General features: G+C 41.5%; 1 protein-coding gene across 1 annotated transcript in view; it reads right to left on the reverse strand.

Annotated features, from left to right (window-relative positions):
- Positions 1 to 2,860: 2,860 nt before the first annotated feature.
- The window catches only part of LOC107390975 (metabotropic glutamate receptor 7), a 109,641-nt gene continuing 93,124 nt past the window's right edge, over positions 2,861 to 19,377 (reverse strand). Inside the window, exons 8-10 of the mRNA XM_070545061.1 lie at positions 18,643 to 19,377; positions 7,271 to 7,523; positions 2,861 to 3,954 (exon numbers count right to left, since the gene is read on the reverse strand). The exon at positions 18,643 to 19,377 is cut by the window's right edge and continues 201 nt beyond it. Of these exons, the coding sequence (XP_070401162.1) occupies positions 3,905 to 3,954; positions 7,271 to 7,523; positions 18,643 to 19,377 (1,038 nt within the window). The 3' untranslated portion in view covers positions 2,861 to 3,904. The remainder of the gene's footprint in view (positions 3,955 to 7,270; positions 7,524 to 18,642) is intronic.

Here is a 19,377-nt window from a genome sequence, read left to right on the forward strand (position 1 = left end):
AACACAAGTTTCTGATTTTACATGCAGGCAGGTCAAAACCAATATTTAACAGAATCACAATTAAGCTTTTTTCATCGGCAGGGGAAATTTGGAAACCATCTCAAGAGCATCAATCTCATTCGGTCATGTTAATTACACAGCAGTTGATTAAATCCATAAAGCTGGATCTTTGATTTCTTGATAATAACTGTAAAAAAAAACTCTGGACGGAAAGGAGATTGGACAATGAGACAGAGAGGCTTTCAGAGTGAGGAGTAAAAGTCTCTCAGCCGGTGATCCCTCAGATGAGTGAAGATAAAGGAGGTGACTGAGCTAATTGTGAACTGTCAGAATCCATATCTCTAATGACTGTCAAATGAGCAAATTTCAGATGTATTCTCTCCACCCACCCGACTCCCTCCCCCCGGGGTGAACGTGGTGAGAGATACGAATAAATACCAGGAGACACTAATGTGACGAGAATGATGCCTGGTCTCTTCCGCTGATTAAAAATGCAGTAACACTATTAGAAACACACACTCTCTCTTTCTTTCTCCCACACGCACACACACACACACACACACACACACACACACACACACACACACACACGGGATGTAATGTGCAAGCCCAGGCGTGTAAGGAGGTGCAGCTTTGTGGACAACCTGATGAGAGCTGGACCCCAGACTGCCACATTGAGAAGCATTTCAGAACAGTTCTACAGGCACTTTTGAACAAACAGCATGACAATCATACATAATTTACTCTTGAGCTTCTTTCAGATGCTAACTAAGGGCTGTAAGGAGACTTAGGTGAGTCACATGTAACTGATGGCTATCCTATTGTATCGGTAATTATGAAGGCATGAAGCCAGTGTGTGATGCTAACGTTAGCTCATCTGACGTCCTAGAATCAGAAAAAAATCCAAAGAACAGAAAACACGCGGTGAGAACAAAAAGTCAAGTAGAGGATGCAGCAGGGAGAAAATCAGAAGACTGAAGAGTGTCTTTATGCACCTTGTGTTATATAAGGCTTCACTTGGTCACTGACGGGAAGCAGATAAGGTTTCACTCTGGCTGCACTTGGATAATTGGACATTTATGGAGAGATGGGAGAGCCTAAGGCCCAGGAGCCATGAAACAGAGCTAATCTAGCCTCAGCATCAGTAAATTGTCTGTGAAAGAGCGCATCAGGAGCCCTGACAAGATAAAGAAGGCTTCCCTCAAAGGCGGAGCTGGACCAAAGTGACACAAAAACTCAGACAGAAGAAAAGCCCGAGCCTTTTGGTGCTGGGACTTTTACATGTCACATGAGACGCTCACTGAAATGTGCTTTTCTCTGAGCAGCAGTGTCACCTTGTCATCCTAACTGTGTCATGCAGTCTTCTAATTCTTTTGACAGCGAGGACACTTTTGACAACAGTGGGACTCAACGGCTCTTAGGAGCTAGAACTTTTGGTGAGGCTGCTCAAATTTTTAAAGGAGTTTGTAAAATAAACCATTGAGGTTCAAATGCCTCACGCCTGATTTGAAACAGGACACACACACACACACACACACACACACACACACACACACACACACACACACACACACACACACACACACACACACACACACACACACACACACACACACACAGATGGATGTATGTAATGTGCAAACGGCATTATTGACAGTTATTTAAGTTAGAAACACAAGTTCTCCCAGAGCAGTTTGCCTTCCACAGTCGTCTATGATTGGTTTCCTTCCTTTGATGTATTTCCTGTTTGATTCTCTCAGGAAACTGCTGCCTACAGAGCAGGTGCACACTGAGCAGGTGGGCCATTACGTAGGAGCCTTGAGAGATAGGAGGAGTCCGTGCCTCGTGCTATTTTAGGCAGATAAAACCCATTCTGCCTGGCTTTTAAAAGATTCTTCAGCTTTTGTTTTATTACACTAAGGTGCAAAGATCTACTGCTTGAGCTATTTAACATTTCTTTTCTTTTTTTTTTTAGTTTTATTATTTTGCTGAGCTGCAAATCTAAACTCTGTTCAGCCTCTACTGATTACTTGCACACAGACTCTGACATGGGCAATTAATTTGCCAGGGGAGAGGCTAGTCTTAATTGGGTATAAGTGGGATTTTTCTTGGCTGTGTGCTACAAAAAAATGACAGACTGCGCGTATGAGAAGTGAAGACCATCTGGTCCCACAGGAGCTGAAAGGGATGCCAGACAAATAGAAAAAGAAACAACAGAAAACCTGTGTGTAGAAGGACATCATTCCCCCTGTCCTCCTCCATGATTATTCCCTTTGACACAAACACACACACACACATACACACACAACTGAGTTGTCATCTGTTGGTCATATATCACTCGTGTAACAGCCTGGAGGGAGAGGCTTACATGCTGGAGACACTGAAGTTTCTCATGCGTGGCCGATTCATAATTTTAAATAACGATCAATACTGAAAGTATTAACGTAATGCTTGTAGGCAGGGGGAGGAATAAAGAGCAGTTAGCGCGTAACGGCCTGGTCATCAGCATTACAAATCGACCTGACATATTGTATCAGTCTTGCTGGTGATTGGTGGTGAAACTTGGAAAGAGCAATGGTGAGAAAGAGAAACAAAGGGTGAAATCGAAAGAGCAGAGGGTGGGTGAAGGATTCAGCTGGTGGACACCTCGTCCTCTCCACAGGCTCCATCACTGCTCAGTGAGCTCATTAATGTGCTCCGCCAAGGCAGGAGACCGTAAACCAGCGAGCACACGGCATTTTCCATCAGCCTCCAGAAGCCGTTTCCAACACACACAGCAGCTTTTGATTGCGCGTATCCACACACTGCTTCAGTCTCACTCAGACAAACACCTGTGCACAGAAATCACCATGATAAGGTGTCCAGTTTCATTGTATAAACAATAACAAAATGTTTTTATTACATTTCATAATTGGACAGACATCACAACATACTTGCATGACTGCTGATGCGAGTTCTTCCCTTATTTAGACCCGGTACAAAACCATAGAAAACAAACATGCTTCCAAATACACTTTAGAGTCTTATTCCATAACTTAACAAAGTTCACACCTGATAAAGGAAACAAACCGCAGAAGGATGCACAAGCTCATTATCGTTTTCTGGATTTATTTTTCTTCTCTTTTTTCTCTTTTTATTTGAGTTGACATCAAATAGAACAGACATACATTGGCACATGCAAAGTGGACACTTTGTGGTGCTTTTCATCCAAATCCAACTGAACAAAGACTGGATAGTTTGTGTTCTCCAAACATGAAAATACTCTCAAATATTTACAAAAAAATATACTCACAATGCCCATCTCCAACGCAAAAGTCATCTGGGACCAATCTGAATTTGCTTAACAAAAACGAAAAATAAAAAATAACAATAATACTGTGTGTGGCAGAGAGTCGCTGTTCAAGGTAATTAAATCAAGTCCAAGAGAGAAAAAGAGGCACAGAAGAAAATCACCCAAACGATACAGAACAGAAATCTGATAATGGACACCCCCAAGAGAATATGGCTTTAATGGCATTTCAAAAGAAAATATCTTGAAGCAAATCCACTGTCCGGCTTTGTGTTCATCCTCACAGTGACCCCTTTTAGCAGGCAAGTTGTCCTCCGTCAGAGGCAATGAAGGGAGCCACAACATGAGTTTACGACCCGCAGTTTGTTTCTGAGGGTCGACCCAGCCACACAGGCCTGGAGCTCTGCTAGTATCTGCTAGGACTCATGCATCATGTCTCGATGAGGGCTGGATGCAGTCCACAGTCCTGGAGTGCATAGATACTGCAGGTGGTGCTGGAATGCATTTCTGTCTGTTTGTTTTTGTCTGATCCTTCAGCTTCCTTCACTTTTTCAATCACAAAAAAAAAAAAAAAAAGAAAAAAAAAGATAAACAAAGCATTTGTTTCCAAGCACATCAGATCCTGAGATTGTTGTAGCTCACATATGTTTTCTTGGTTGCTTGACCTGTGGAACAAAGTAAAAAAAGTAAAATGATTTTGTTTGAGCAGAGATCAAAGTGAAAGTGGAAAAGAAAGCTGCCTGCAGAGGTAAATAGACATCATCCACTTTGGCAAAGTCGTTTCTGCTGTGCTGTGAATTCTTATCACCAGCTGTGTGCAATCAGCAGCAATACTTTCTGAACTTGTGTATCACTTCAGCTTTCACGGCCACCGTGCAAAGCCTCGGTTTCTATTTTCAGACGTTAACTAGTGATAAAAATCACAAACAGCACAAAAAACAGGCACCAAACAAATGCTGGGGCATGCAATGTGATCCCGGTCTAGATTACCATGGAAACGTATGAGAATGTGGCCGAGTGCCTAGCTGGCGTTTGTGTTTGTGTGTCCTGCTGTGTCGCTTTCATAATGAGAACCAGTTTGAGTTTCAAATCTTCTGAGTGAAAGCGTTTTTATTTTTGCAAACTCAGGTCATTTTGCTCATTTTGACTGTTGTAAGAAGACTATTTCATGGTTAAAGGTTAATATCAAAGCTCTGATAAGTATTTGGACAGGGGTGACATTTGTAAAAGTCAGAGTGAAGAAACACGCTGACACAGAGTGGGAAGACTTGTGTATCTGCCCGTGTAATGTAATGTTTGTGCACTGGACGAGGTCGATGTACATCTTTTTTAATCACAGATGCTGCTCTTAATTCTCACTCTGCTGCTTTAATGTTGCCATGGCAACCGGCTCCCATGGGCTATGCAATTAAAGTCGCACCATTTCTTTACAGCTGCATTCTGTGGTCTCGGCTCACAAGTACGATGAATAAAACATCAGTAAGTGCACAGCAGATTCTAGCTGGAAACAGTCTTCCGGAAGATTTCTGAGAGAGATGTGTTTTTGTGCGTGTTTACCAGTCTGAGACTGATTCATTTAACTCTACCATTCTTTAAATATTTCATACTGGAAACAGATTATGCAATCTCACCCAGCACCTTTCCTCACATGTGTGGCGTTTCTTAGGTTTTCATTCAACAATCGAGACGGTTATTAAAATAAATTCAATCTTGGAAGAATAAAGGCATCCACACACATGCCCACTGAGATGAATTGTCCCAGACATTGAATCAATTCTGCAGAATTACAGGGCAAACGCTCTTGTCTGAGAGGCGTAATCATGAAGATATTACACCATATCAAAACTAATGTAAATCTGCAGAAATGCTAATGCTCTAAATTCTATAAATCACTCGCAGTCATCTCCCGCAGGGCTGACGAGCCCTGCAAGGGAGGTGGTTGGCGCTCTGATGGTTACACGAATTGACGGACATTCTCCAGGGATGGTGGAGCCATAGTTCAGGTTTCAGGGCGGTCATGCACATAAATTCGCCATTAATAAATGTCACTTCCACTGTCGCTAAGAAAGAAGGGCCAGACTAAAGGAGGAGGAGACTGTGCATTGTGGAGGGTTGAGGCGAGAAGATATTCATGTAGGGAGAGACAGAAGGTGAGAGACACATGGAACAGATGCCTTTGTGGACTACTGGGAGTTCCGTCCAGAGGTCGGGTCTCCTGCTCGGGGATCTTTTTCCGTGCTGCTGCAACATATGTTAGGATTTTGCTCTGGATTCAGCGTGTGTGTTCAGTCAATGAGCCACATGTGTGACGGGCAAGGATACATTCACCCCATCTTTCAGAGTCTGACATGTGTGCACCTCACACATTCAGTTTCACCAGGAGCACGCACAAATCACAGTTGCATGTAGAAGCTTTTAGCACCCGTGACAGATGAGTGTGACAACTGTTTCTCAGTGTATTTGGTGTTGGGAGAAAATCCCTGGGAAATCTGTTACCCCAGAGGCATAAACTCAGAGAGGTTTGAGGGGATGGGGCACCTGTGCGATGATTGCTGAACATGATTAGAGGTGTTGTGGGAGATGAGTGTGAGGGAGCTGTGATGTGTGATTTGCATGAACTGTCAATCTTTTCTGTCTTCATCCTGACAGTTAAAGATGAGCAAAGAGCTTCCGAGGCTACGCGCGTTTGAAATGCAGAGTTTGTAGTTTTTCCTTGGTGAAACTCTTTCTAGCATTTGTTTCTGATCCTGAAACAAAAACAAATGCTGTATCCTCTAACTGTGGGAATATGTGGGCTCCTTCACACGCGTACTAATACCCAGTATTATCATTCCTAACAGGATCATGCTTACTGTTTCAGATGAAGGGTGCTATGAGTAACACACACGGCATCAGAGACAGATTATCTTCCTAAATTCTTTGCAACAAAGCCCTGCTTCTTAAACCCTCTCCTCATAGAAAGTTCCCCACTTCCCCTCCAGCTCACTAAAATGAGCCTGAACCTGAGCTAAAGGTCGCACCTAATCAGGACACAAGATAACTCGGCCTTCTGCTGAGGATGTGACATATAATTCCAGCTGCCTAGTTTAATCAGTGAAATTGATTTTCCGGTAAAAAAAGGAAATATGAGAAATAATAAAAAGGCATCCATTCTTGAGTCATGGGAACTTCTAACACACATCTTTGACTCTGATCTGAACTGTTTGTGTCATTTCTTGGACAGAAGTGAGACTGCCGAGCACAAGCGCCATCGGTCACTTTGACCCCCACCAGCAGGAAAGGTGGGTTACGTGTCTTTCCCAAGGACACAACAGCAGCATTCTCTGTTGGGAGCCGGCATGTATGTAATTTGGGGATGGGGGGGATATGTCCCCTTCACTTTTTCCAAAGTCAAATGTTGACCCCTGCACTTTTTACCATCCAAAAACAATATTACGCTATGGTAAATAGACACTGGTTGAGCTCTAGGACCAAGTGGATAACAGCCGTTTGTGTTGAAGCCTGTTTCCCATTAGAACATACTGTAAAGACACACACACACACACACACACACACACACACACACACACACACACACACACACACACACACACACACACACACACACACACACACACACACACACACACACACACACACACACACACACACCTCATGCCGGTTGTGTCCCCCCACTTCTAAAGTGAAAACTACATCCATTGGAGCCGGGATTGATCCGACAACCTACTACTGCTGCCCTTGAGCAAGCAGTTAAAAAAGTTATGTCTGCATGTTACAATTAGTACAATTTCAAATCAATATCATATTATTTTGCTAATAAATCAACATTTATTTGACAATATCTGTGTTTATGTTGCTATTTCAACCTGAGTAGTCCAGGGTGTGTGTGTGTGTGTGTGTGTGTGTGTGTGTGTGTGTGTGTGTGTGTGTGTGTGTGTGTGTGTGTAGCTTTATTACGTGTTCTCACACTGTGGCACTCACTCATGGGGTCAGCAGCAGGGTTCTCACACAGCTCCGTCTTTGCCTCGCCATTGGGTCTCTCGCTGGGCTTCTGGGACAGACGGGATGACATTGTGGCAGCGGTGACCACAGCCTTGAAGCTACGCTTCCTCTTCTGCACGTTCATCTCAGGGTGGAAGATAATGATGTACACCTTGGGCATGTAGAGCATGCCCAGTGCTACCGAGGCACTGAGGTTCATGGAGATGGTCAGGGTGGTTGTCTGGATATACAGCTAGAAGGAATCACAGGAAAAATGAAAACAGTATTTCAATACAGAGGAACTGGAGCGAAATGTAAAGAGAAAAGTTGTTTGTGTGGTGAAGCACCGTTATTCTTCTGCAGGAGAATACATAGAATACAAGAGTAACAATACTGTTTATGAATTAAAATAAATTAAATAATGATTCCTATGCATTTCTGGCCAGTTTAATAGCAGAAATACTTGTGAGCCAGCTGATGAAACATATTCTAACATTAGCATTTCCCCCTAACTAAATATGAGCTTGCAGTAAAAAAAAAATTAACTTTTTGTCCTTTTCTTTAGTCCTGCAGCAAAATGTCCTGTAAAAGCTTCAATCCTTAGGGGTTTGCTTTGCTCTTATTACTATTACTAATCTTATTACTCTGTTTTTTCTTTGTCAGATGACTATTATGCAGATAAAGCTTTAGGTTTTATTAACTTCTCATAGTTGGCATTTGCATGTGAGGAACTTGGCAAAGTAACAGAATCCTGTAGCCTTTATTAAAGCCTGACCTGCAGCAAGACAAAGACATTAGAGGTGTTTTAAAGATGAAAGCTGAATCATCCTCATGACCTCTCCAAACCCCCTCCTTCAAAAGAGATGGATGGGCTTAACTGTCAGAAAGGGATCAAAAAGCTAACATTCTTCTCCCGTTTCCATGTACATGTTTTCTTTCTCCTCTCAAGCATCCGTGCTTTTCCCCCTCCACAAGCAGCTCCTGCTCCAGGTTGCATTTTAATGTAGGTTCTAGTAAAGTACAGCAAAAGACAAAAGCACAACCTGAGGAAAGTGCGTCTGCAGCAAATAGAGTAGCGTTAGGTTTTTCTGCAGCTTTGATTGCAGTGGGAAGCAGCTCTTGTTTCTCACACTCATAAACAGATTATTTATAAGGTTGCCACTTATGCAACATGAAATGCTCCCTGCACAACATCCATTTTCAGTGGTTACATGACACTTTTTTTTCCATTGATGAGCTGTGACTGTGAGCAGATAGAGGCTGGATTCTGAATGTTAAACATCAGCTTCATTAAAATGTAGTGAATTCACAGAAGACTGGTGAAGTCAGTCAATCAGCAGTCATGTGAGAGCCTCTTGTTTCATTAAGTGTCCTGAAGGAGATGGAATCGAGAAGGAGCCTTTTTGTTTCAAGAGCTTCCTCGCTAATCTACTGCACTTGAAGGCGTCCAATATCACTTATTCACCGCCTCGCCGTCAGTCAGCAGCTAAATGTGGACGGCGTGCGGAGCCAGCTGTAAACACATTATCCTGCTCAGAGTATGTGCAGAGGGGAGAGATGCTCATCAAATCAGCGAGGGGAAGAAATATCACCATTTGCATGCAATCTTTCTTGGTAAATATCATTAATGGTAATTTCGATTAAACTAGTCTCATTTACATCTGAGGCATGTTTTTGTCTTTTCATCCACACACACACACACACACACACACACACACACACACACACACACACACACACACACACACACACACACACACACACACACACACACACACACACACACACACACACACAAGTAAAATAAAATAAAATAAAAGTCACTTGGTTGCTTGACATCAACATGCCAGCGCAATAAATTGCTCCCCATCACCTTCCACCGCCTCTTGCTTGGCTGTGCAGCAGCCTTCAGAGGCAGTGATCTGGCGGCTACACCATGCATTAATAACTGTATAAATATCACAGCGCACTCTCTTCTGTGGCACTCTCAGTTAGGCGAAGGTTTCCTCCTGCTGCTGAACTAGCTTTATTTTTTGGCAAGATTTTTGAAGTCTCCAATCAAGGACTGTGGATGATCCTCACCCCTGTGCTCTGTTTTCATGTTTGGTGGTTAGTAACCTGTCTGGTATCCATAGCAACACCACAGAGTTTGGTGCAAGCAACTAAACACGGCTGAAAGAAGATGAGATTGTTATACGTTGAGTCTTTCAGTCTTGCAGATCAAATCTGAACTGGGTATGTGAATACGGAGGTGAGTTGATTAAGGATGTGAGTTAACATGTTCTTATCCTCACACGAGGACCACGTTATCCATGTATGTGGTGGTATGTGGGCTTCCAACCCCAGTGATACTGACACACATGCGCACAAACACTCACACGTAAACATACCGCATCGAATCCTTTTCCTCACCGTCTCTAATCACAGAGACAGGGTAGGTTTTTTTTTTCTCTCATTGTGCCTCTCTGTGAGCTTGACCCAAATTCATCGCCCCTTTCAGCAACCACCCGAATGTTTAGCTTGTCACAGGGCATTCATAATTAATTCCTTTTGCTTTAACATAAATAATTACATGAAGTCATTTTCACAACTGCTTAGCAACTCTCTATTTATAGCCACGGCTATGATTTATTTAAGTCCTCATCAGAGAAAAAAAAAGTTTGCTTTAAAATTTTAACAACTCATTGATGAATGAAATGCCAACCAGCAGCCACAACAGCACCAGCTCCTTCAATCTGCTCCAAAAAGCTGATGAGAGCATTTCTCATAATTATACCCACCTGGGATACACTCACTGCAAAGGCAATTTAACAGAGTATGGTTTAGTACTATAAAGGCACACAGTGATAAGGACTTGATTCAGTAAGTGACAATTAGGATGCTCTCTCTCCCGCTGGAGCACACCTTAAATAATGAATCCAGGGGATTTGCACTCTCCTCTCAGCTACCTGGATGTCTCTCTGTGTTTTGGGTGGCCTACTTTTCCAAACCGGCTCAAGTCATGAAGACTTTGTGCTGCGAAGCACTTTTACATACCGCCTGCCTTTTGACTCAGCACAGGAGGATCACATTAGAGAGGTTGTGACTTGTGTAACTCACCCTGCATGTTGAAGTGGTTCCCTAACCTCTCCGACAAACTAAGGAACTCACTTTTGACTCTGAGCACTTAAGACAATACAAAAAGACAGCCTTTGTTGTAATCTAGTTAGTGCATCCCATCTTTATTTAACAAATTTAAATGGACAGATTGGGTCTCAGTTTGTGTACTTGGAGCAAAATGAAAGAAAACACTGGAAAATGAATGGTTAGAGGTGTTCTAACCAGGGATAGTCTGGGTGAGACGGCAGTGGATATTTGAAGACAATTAGTTGGTTAAAAATACACTGATTTGGAGAAAAGCAAAACATGTTTATGCTATTTTTGATTTTGTCTTGTGTTTGGACACTTTGTCTCTGCAGACACCTCTCAACCTGAAAAGAGAAATGAGCAGCATTCCAGCACGGAGGACTGTGTCGGATCCAACATCCCGGACAATCAATCAGTTTGATCAATTTCAAGCAGCAAAGATCTCAAAAAAGAAGGTAAGAACATCAATCTAAACCTTTCTCAAGTATCCCCCTTATAGAAAAAAGCATTTTAGACCTATTATTATTATTATTATCATCATTTTTATGTATAAAAATAAATACATAAAATAAATGTAAAAGTTACATTTGAAAGTTTATGCTTAGAGCTGACCATCAGGTATTTCTACTACCTAATACTTAACAACCGACTAAAAAAGTATTGCTGTTCTCTGCATTTTAGTTCGTACCACGACGGAGCGGTAACAAAACTGTGGGGTCATCAGAATTTCAGCTTTGCAGCTCAGAGTACTGTAAAACCGATGTCACACTTTCCTTTCCTGAATAAATAAATATGGGCCCAGGTTGAAATCACAACTACAACCTTTCTTTTTCTCCATTACACTTGACCTGTTCAGCCTGCTGCTGGGGCAGTCTGCTCACGGTTTCATGCATAAAACAAGTGATGGGGGAATTTCACTCATTCGTTTTAAAAGACTCCACATCTCCTCAATAAGTGTCAAGTCCTGCTCCTGTTAAGTGCAGTTGTTTACGGGGAAATGGACAGATTACAAGTTGCACTTTCCATCTCACGAGCTGAAAGCTTGAGTAAAAAAGTGTTCAGTTAGTCATTGCTAACGATACTTGTCAGAACAATGTGTCCTTAGGAACTATTTGCAGGAACAAGGAACATCTTACTTAAAGGGCCTTTTCAGTCATTCTGAAGCATGTTTCTGTGCAAGAGTTGTAAATAATTGCTATCTGCATCTTTACACATCTTTCTGAACCGACTCCGTTTGGAAAATTAGCTTTACATCCTACAAGAACAAAAAGCCAGTAAATGGTTGTGAGTGCAACCAAGGTCAAAGTGCATGGCTGCTTTCTTAATTAGCAATAAAACAATCAGTGGTTCAAACTTTTTTTAACCACAATTATACAATTTGGGTTGTTTACAATAGTGGAAATCACCAGCAGCAGCAAAATGCAGCTTTTCCAGTGCACCCTGGTGTAATGTCTGTCAAAATAACCAAATACTAATTTAACCATGGTGAAATAATATCTGCATGAACTGCAATTCCAGGCTTGACCCTTGGAGCCAGCAGAAGTGCCAATAATTTGTTCTGAACCAAGTTATATTGATTCATGTGAATAACCAGAACTTCATGCAAATAACTGTAATAATCAAGTGAAGAAGATGTAAAACTATAGGTGAAACTTATAAAATTAGAAAATGGTGCTAGAGGCACAACAGGGATCAAAGGTGAGAGACTCAGAAGGCTAAACAAACAGGAACCCAGTGTTGGGAAAGTTTATTTAAAAAACCTGTTCAGTCCACACTCATACCCAGCTGCAGTTTTTACCCTACAGTATATTCTCAATAACACGAGGAAAACATAATTTTAATGGGAAATTATTAAACAATCTTAGGAAGCAGGCTGAGGTAGCAAACTCAAAGTGCAATATTAAAAGTGCAAAACATAAAAAAATGTATAATCTTTTACTTAAGTCCCTTTTCAATTTTTCTGAATGAACTTTGACTCAACGTTGACTCCTGCACACATCATGGACGTAGAAGAGTAGACGCCGCACCAACCGCTACTGCCTATGTTTGGCCACATTTGCGGGTTCTACTTTTTATAAACTCTATGGTTAACAGGATGTTTTAGCTAGACTTTAGCTCTGGAAAAGCTCTGTGGAGATCTGGAGCTAGAATGGCGAAAGAACGCGTTCACAAACCCGTTCACGCATGCCAGGACGAACGCACTCACTTTTACATTCGTAGTTCAGTTCACATTCACAAAAAAAAAAAAAAAAAGAACAAATTCACGAATGATCGTTCAATGAACACATTCGGGCACAATGCAGGAACCTGACAATAAGAGTAAAATAAAAATGAGAAGGGAAACCTAGAGAGAAATAAATCACCACTAAGGCAGGGGGTGGGAAGTGGCTAGATAAATACCGTAACTAGGGAGACGGGGTATGGAAGGAACAGGGAGGCCCAGTAGGAGGGAGAAAACATGTAATGGACTGCAGGGACAAGGAACACAGGTCTGAGATTATACAAGTGAAGTTTTCATAAGCTGTAAACTATAATCATCCCAATTATAACAAATAAAGGCTTCACATATCTTTGCACGTCACAAGTATATCTCATGTATAAGTTTTACCATGAAATTACTGACATAAATGAACTTTTGCACCATATTCCATTCTTTGGAGATTTACCTGTATTATGAAATTTTAGCTATTGGAGCCTTTTTAAAGTGGCAGCACCAGACAGTCTTTGATGTTCTTGAACTAGCCCAGTTTATCTGTTCCTGATCTATTTCTCCAAACTGGAAGCATTCAGAAAGGTATGTACTGTGCAATGGGTAAAACAGTCATTATTTATAAATGTTACATAAAAACACTTCAAATGGTCTAAAAATCCATTAAGTGGTTTTAAACATAAATAAATATGTTTATTAATCCAGAAAATGAGAAATTCCATCAAGTTACTGATTCAGGTATTCCAATGACTAAACAAGTCCAGTGTTGAGGAACGTGAATGGTCTGCAGAGGGTCCTGATCTCAACCTGATAGAACACCTATGGGATGGTTTAGAGGATAGGCTTTGAGCTAGAACTTCTCCTTCAGTCCATGCCTGACCTCACCATTGCACTTTTGAGAGAATGGTCAAAAATTCCCACAAACACACTAAACCTTGTGGAAAGCCTTCTGGGCTGGATCTGCAGAAGGTGGTTAAAGTCCATAATACACCCTGGATATTAAGAACTGGACATCAACACAGTTGTTGAGCATAAAGACAGACGTTCCCATGCTTTTACACTATGGTGTCTGCTAACTTCTCAGATTTTTTTTACTTTTAAGAATGATATATTAAATTATAATCATAATTTTTCCTTATGCATCACACAAACGTTTTAATAAACAATTCAATTTTAGCTTTATTCCCAAAAGTGAGAACTGTTATGTGGTCAGTTTCACTGATGCTTTAAGAGCTAATTAGCATACGTTGATGTTTATTCAGAGGAGTTAAAGTCAGTCTTTTAAAACTGTCACACGCTTAAGTAAAATTTGTTCCCGGGAGATAGACAATCTCTGGGATCGGTGGCAGGTAATGCTGAAGCTGGTGATGCTCTGAGGAGCTGATTGAATTTGTGCCGGTGTGCAGGAGACAGCGGGACCGCGGTGTGATCTTGTTTTCACATAAATTTCTTCAAAATGAATCTGAACAGGCAACCAGGAAAAAGAGGGAGGAAATCACAAGCATGGAGCATAAGGATATCTACACAGAGTTGAGTTTAAAATATATCACACTCAGTGTGGTTAATTGCTGCAAGGAGATGATGATGATGATGATGGGTCAAACAGGATCCATCAGTTACCGCTGATATAGTAAGTTGTTAAAAATCATTTGATTTTAGATGCAAGTCAGAAAATTCCTATTTGAGATGGTACTGATCCCTTTCTTCAAGGCACTCGCGGAGTACAGACGCTTCTCTCTTTCGCTCCCTTATCTTTTTTTCCCAAGGCTCTTTGTCCCGTCTGCCCACACAGTGCTTCTCTGCATTTCTTCCGAAAACCCCTATTTTTACTAACCATGGATTTGATAAATTGGTCATTCAATGCGATTGATAATATTTTTTCAACAATGAGAACTGAGCAGGGGGCTCCCACATGTCCACAGGGGACACACCCGGTGGGATATATGCTGGATTCCTGGAAGGAGTGGAAGATCATATGCCTCAGCCAGCTGTCCATTGAGGATATCGAAGACGTGTTGGTTATTCGGCCTGATGATCACTGGATTTCTCCTGATTGGAGTGGAAGGATATCTGGTTTTCTGGAAATTTGGGAAGACGGGAGCGATTGGAGGGTGACCCGCACCCATGGAAAGCATCGTCCGTGTGGAGACTTCTCAGACTGGGACGTTACTTGAGGTGAATCGTAAGCTGGACAATGTTCTACCTGCGATACCAGTATTAGTGCGCAAAATGGATGTCATCTCGGAGAGAGTTACCGGACTGTATGGGCAAGTTTAAAAACTCAAAATTGGCTTCACTGAAGGACTGGAATGATCAGTATAAAGACTGAAGGCTGAGAGGAAAATTATCTCAGCCTGACCCAAACACGTTCTTGTTATCTGAATCTGACGCCCTGGTAGTCCTGACCGGCGAGCAACAAACCCCCACGAAGGAATGCAGATGTCTTATCTTTGAATTGTGTGTACTGAAACCCTAATTTCCCTCTGGGATTAATAAAGCATTGATTGATTGATTGATTGATTGATTGACTGACTGACTGACTGACTGACTGACTGAGTGATTGATTGATTGATTGATTGATTGATTGATTGAAGATAAAGCCACAGACTCAACATTACTAGTCATCAAACGTAAAGCCAGGTGGGCATAAACAACTCAGGGCTGGTTTTTATTATGTTTCTGGTCTCCCAAATAGAGTTAAATAATAAATATGCCACTTATTGAATTGTGGAGAGTATTCTTCCAGACAGATCACTTAAGTAGAATTTGCAATTTATTTTTCTGCTACTTCTTTAAATAAAACTAACTCTCACTCACTCACTCACTCACTCACTCACTCACTCACTCACTCACTCACTCACTCACTCACTCACTCACTCACTCACTCACTCACTCACTCACTCACTCACTCACTCACTCACTCACTCACTCACTCATGTCTAATAAACCTTCTGTAAACTGGTTCTTGCAATCTGGTTGTGTTCATGTAAAACCAATGGAGGCACATGCTTCAGGTGGGATCTTTAAAATGAAAATTAGCTTCATTATTATTATAATGTGTGCCATTGATTCTGTAGATGCAGATTAAATGCATACCATCACATTCACTTAACTTCTAATTAAAAGACACACCCTGGAGCCAACGTTCAAGCTAAATCGAGCTTAAACATCCAAGTAAACAAGACCTACACTCTGTTCTGCATCTAAGCATCAATAAGATAAAATGGGAAATGTTTCGAAATGTTTCTACAGAAACAGCATTTATAGTAGCTTAGAAAGCCATCCTATATGTAATTATATAGTCTGGCCATGAGCCATTGAAACAACACAGTCATAGGGCAGAATCTACAGTTTTCTTTCAAGCTGTCTCTGCACACAATTGGACAGCTCTGGGACCAATGAGAGCAACAAAGAACATGACATACTTCACTATGGATGTCCGTGAAACGGCACAGTCCACCATACACCAAAGCAAATGCATCTTTTTTTAAATAATAATAATATGACTTAAGTACCTCCATCTGCTCATGTCTTAAGAAAAGCTCAGGTCTAAATTGTCCTAATTTGAAACCAAAGTTGTTTCATGACATGTGCTGTTCCTGAGCCAGATGCCATCTTTGTAGTTTTCTTCCATCACATCTCTGGTGCTAAGCCTGCCTAACAAATGTAGAGCCCTGCTATGGGCCAGACAGAAAACTGCTCAGGCCAAATGAAAGCTAAATGCTCAAACATGAGTTTGTTCAGTTGTCTAATATTTACAGAGGATGGAGGTGTTCCTTATAACAACTCTTTCATTTTCATCCACTTTTCTGCAATTCTGAACACAACAAAGATTTTTTTTAAATTTGGTCACTTTTCAAGCAACGATGCCCATTTTTTAATTTTAACAAATAATACAAGGTAATACATTATTTTTAATTATACAATTTTTGTTTAAAGAGGCAGCAAATTAATATTTTGTGGGAACTTAATCATTTTTTAGTTTTAAATGTAGTAAGTGCAGCATTGTCTGCAAGAAGATTATTCAACAACTGCCCACTTGTCTAATCATATTCTAACATTAGTCAAAATATTTATCTGTTCACTGTAATTTCAGACTAATGTTACTAGGATTAGCATCAACCCTAAGACATGTCACAGAATCCAAAAGCTTTAGGAGGAAAACTGAAAAGTTAATTCATTAGAAAATGTAATAATTACTAATGTCTATGTGCCTACTTGGCTCGCTGCTGGAAGGCTGACATCAGCAAGAACTCAGGAGATTCATTTATCATCACAACAAATCTTGACTGAAGGAGGGAGGTTAAAGTAACAGCAGAGCTAGGACTGTGTCCCCTTAAACGGGGTCTAAATTCATATCCAGTGTTTTCATCTATTTAAATATGAGAAATAAATATTTAAATCAGGAGTGACTTTTGGTTTTTATCACTTTTGGGGTGATTTGGGGGTCACACTCTCCATTCCTCTCTGCAGTTCAAACTATAATTGTGATCAAATATTTGATAGCATAAAAATATGCTAGATTCAAATATAGTTTTTCACTTTTTAAACTGAAAATATGTCATATTAATGTGTAGTTTTGTTCTTGCCTCACAGACAGGTTTAGGCTCATTTTAAGTCCTAAACCTTTATATTTACACACTCAAAATGTAAAAACCTCATTTTCAATCACCTCAAACATGGAATGAAATTTGCAGAACTATTTTAAAGTTTTCCTTTCATTTAAGAACATCGGGGTGAATGAAGATTGCATCTTAACTCGCTCATGTGAAATCTAATACAGTTTTAATTAACACAAATTCTTTATGCTAACAGTAATTTGTGAGTTGAAATGAATTCACTTCTTTTGCACCAGTGGAAATTGACTGAACAGATACTGGTTGAGAAATGCATGTTGAATATTTATTTAAGCATTGAAAAAATTGAGCTGACGAGCAAGATGGTCTCAAATAACCTTGTCTTTGGTGTAGTTTTTACAGTGGCTGTTATACCAAAACGCGCTGAGGCACTTCTCACTACCAGTGTCTAGGGATCAGGCAGAAACTCATCCGCAGAAGACATTAAACTATGATGCCAATGTGTGAAGGAGACAAGTGTGTAATGCAGAATCCAGTGTGGAGAAAGAGTTAACTGCATAAAGGGGAAATATAAACAGATTACTGCTTTGCTAGTTGCCGCAAGTAACATAATGAACTCCTAATCGCTGCTGAGGGTGTAATTCATCTATGAAATCAGCTGCAAATTGAGATGAGGAAAATCAGTTTCTGATCTATCTCATGCGAGAGCTTAGCAGGAAGGATATTGAGCGGTGTGTCTCTCAAAAGGTTAGAAGTAACACTTTCCTGTCAGCACTGATGTTCTGTCAGTGGAAAACTTCCCCTCGGCCCCGTCATGCTACACACGGGCCTGCCAAGCAGCACGCGAGTCAAATGAATGCATCTGTATTCTGCTCGGTGCCGGCCTGATAAGCAGTAACTAACACAGAAGGTCAGAATGTCGTTCTCTCAATCAACTCCAGCAGCACAAAATGTCAAATGCTTCGTTGGGTGCAGTTGTCAAAAGATGGAGTGTGTTTACCCCCCACCTTTTCCTCCACCCATTCTGTCTCTTCCTGGTCCCCATCACCCTTTCCCTCCATCTCCACTGGCTTGTCTGCCTCTCCAAGAAAAAAGTTATAAAGGCACATATAAAGTCCTCCTGGGTATGGGTGCGAAGCTAATGGCACCTCGGGCATTTCAGGATTTTTGCTGCTTGACAACTCCTCCTCCACCTTTACATCCCTATTTCTCACTGTCACAAACCCCATGGCAGGTTGCTACGCAGGTCAGACCCATCTAGACTCATCATTCAGGTAGCCACTTGATATGTGTGTGTGTGTGTGTGTGTTCCATTCTTGTATTGTGTGTGCTCATGTGTTTGGACAAGATAAAACTGGAGCAGTAGACCTGAAAAGAAAATTTGTGAAAGGAAGGAGAGAGGCAGACAAAGAAAGGGGTGGTGACAAAGTGAGAAAGCACAAGAGAACAAAATGACTCACCTTCTCCGCCGACTGGGCTGTGCCAAAGAAAATCGGGATGAAGGCCAGCCACACTATACAGGTGGTGTACATGGTGAAGCCAATGGGTTTGGCTTCATTGAAGTCTTCTGGTACGTCCCTTGTCTTGATAGCGTAGATGGTGCAGGTCACCATCAGCAGGATGCTATAGCCCAGCGAGCAGATTATTTGGAGGTCTGTGATGTCACACTTCAGCACACCGCGGGCCAACTTAGGGTTTATGGTCTTTTGCTCATCATAGTCAATGATTGTGTTTGGTGGGTCAACTGCAAACCACACCAGCACTCCCAGCAGCTGCACAGAGATTAGACTGGACGTAATTGCAATCTGGGAAGTGGGGCTAATGAAACGAGGTGCTGTGACTGTCTGCTTCCCCTGCTCAAAAATCCGATAGATCCGGTTGGTCTTGGTGAGCAGAGCGGCATAGCTGATGCACATGCCTAGGCCCAGGAAGATTCTCCTGAATGCACACACAGCTACATCGGGCTTGGCAATCATGAGAAAGGTGATGATGTAGCAGAGGAAGATACCAGTCAGCAGCACGTAGCTCAGCTCTCTTCCGGATGCACGCACTATCGGTGTGTCATTGTAGCGAACAAAGGTTGCCATCACAAAGATGGTGGCAATGATGCCAAGCATGGCCAGGAAGACGGGGATTACCGCCCAAGGAGAGTGCCACTCCAGCTTGATGATGGGGATGGGCTGGCAGGCTGTTCT

The sequence above is a fragment of the Nothobranchius furzeri genome, chromosome 15 (assembly GCF_043380555.1).
Source record: "Nothobranchius furzeri strain GRZ-AD chromosome 15, NfurGRZ-RIMD1, whole genome shotgun sequence".
Lineage (NCBI taxonomy): Eukaryota > Metazoa > Chordata > Actinopteri > Cyprinodontiformes > Nothobranchiidae > Nothobranchius > Nothobranchius furzeri.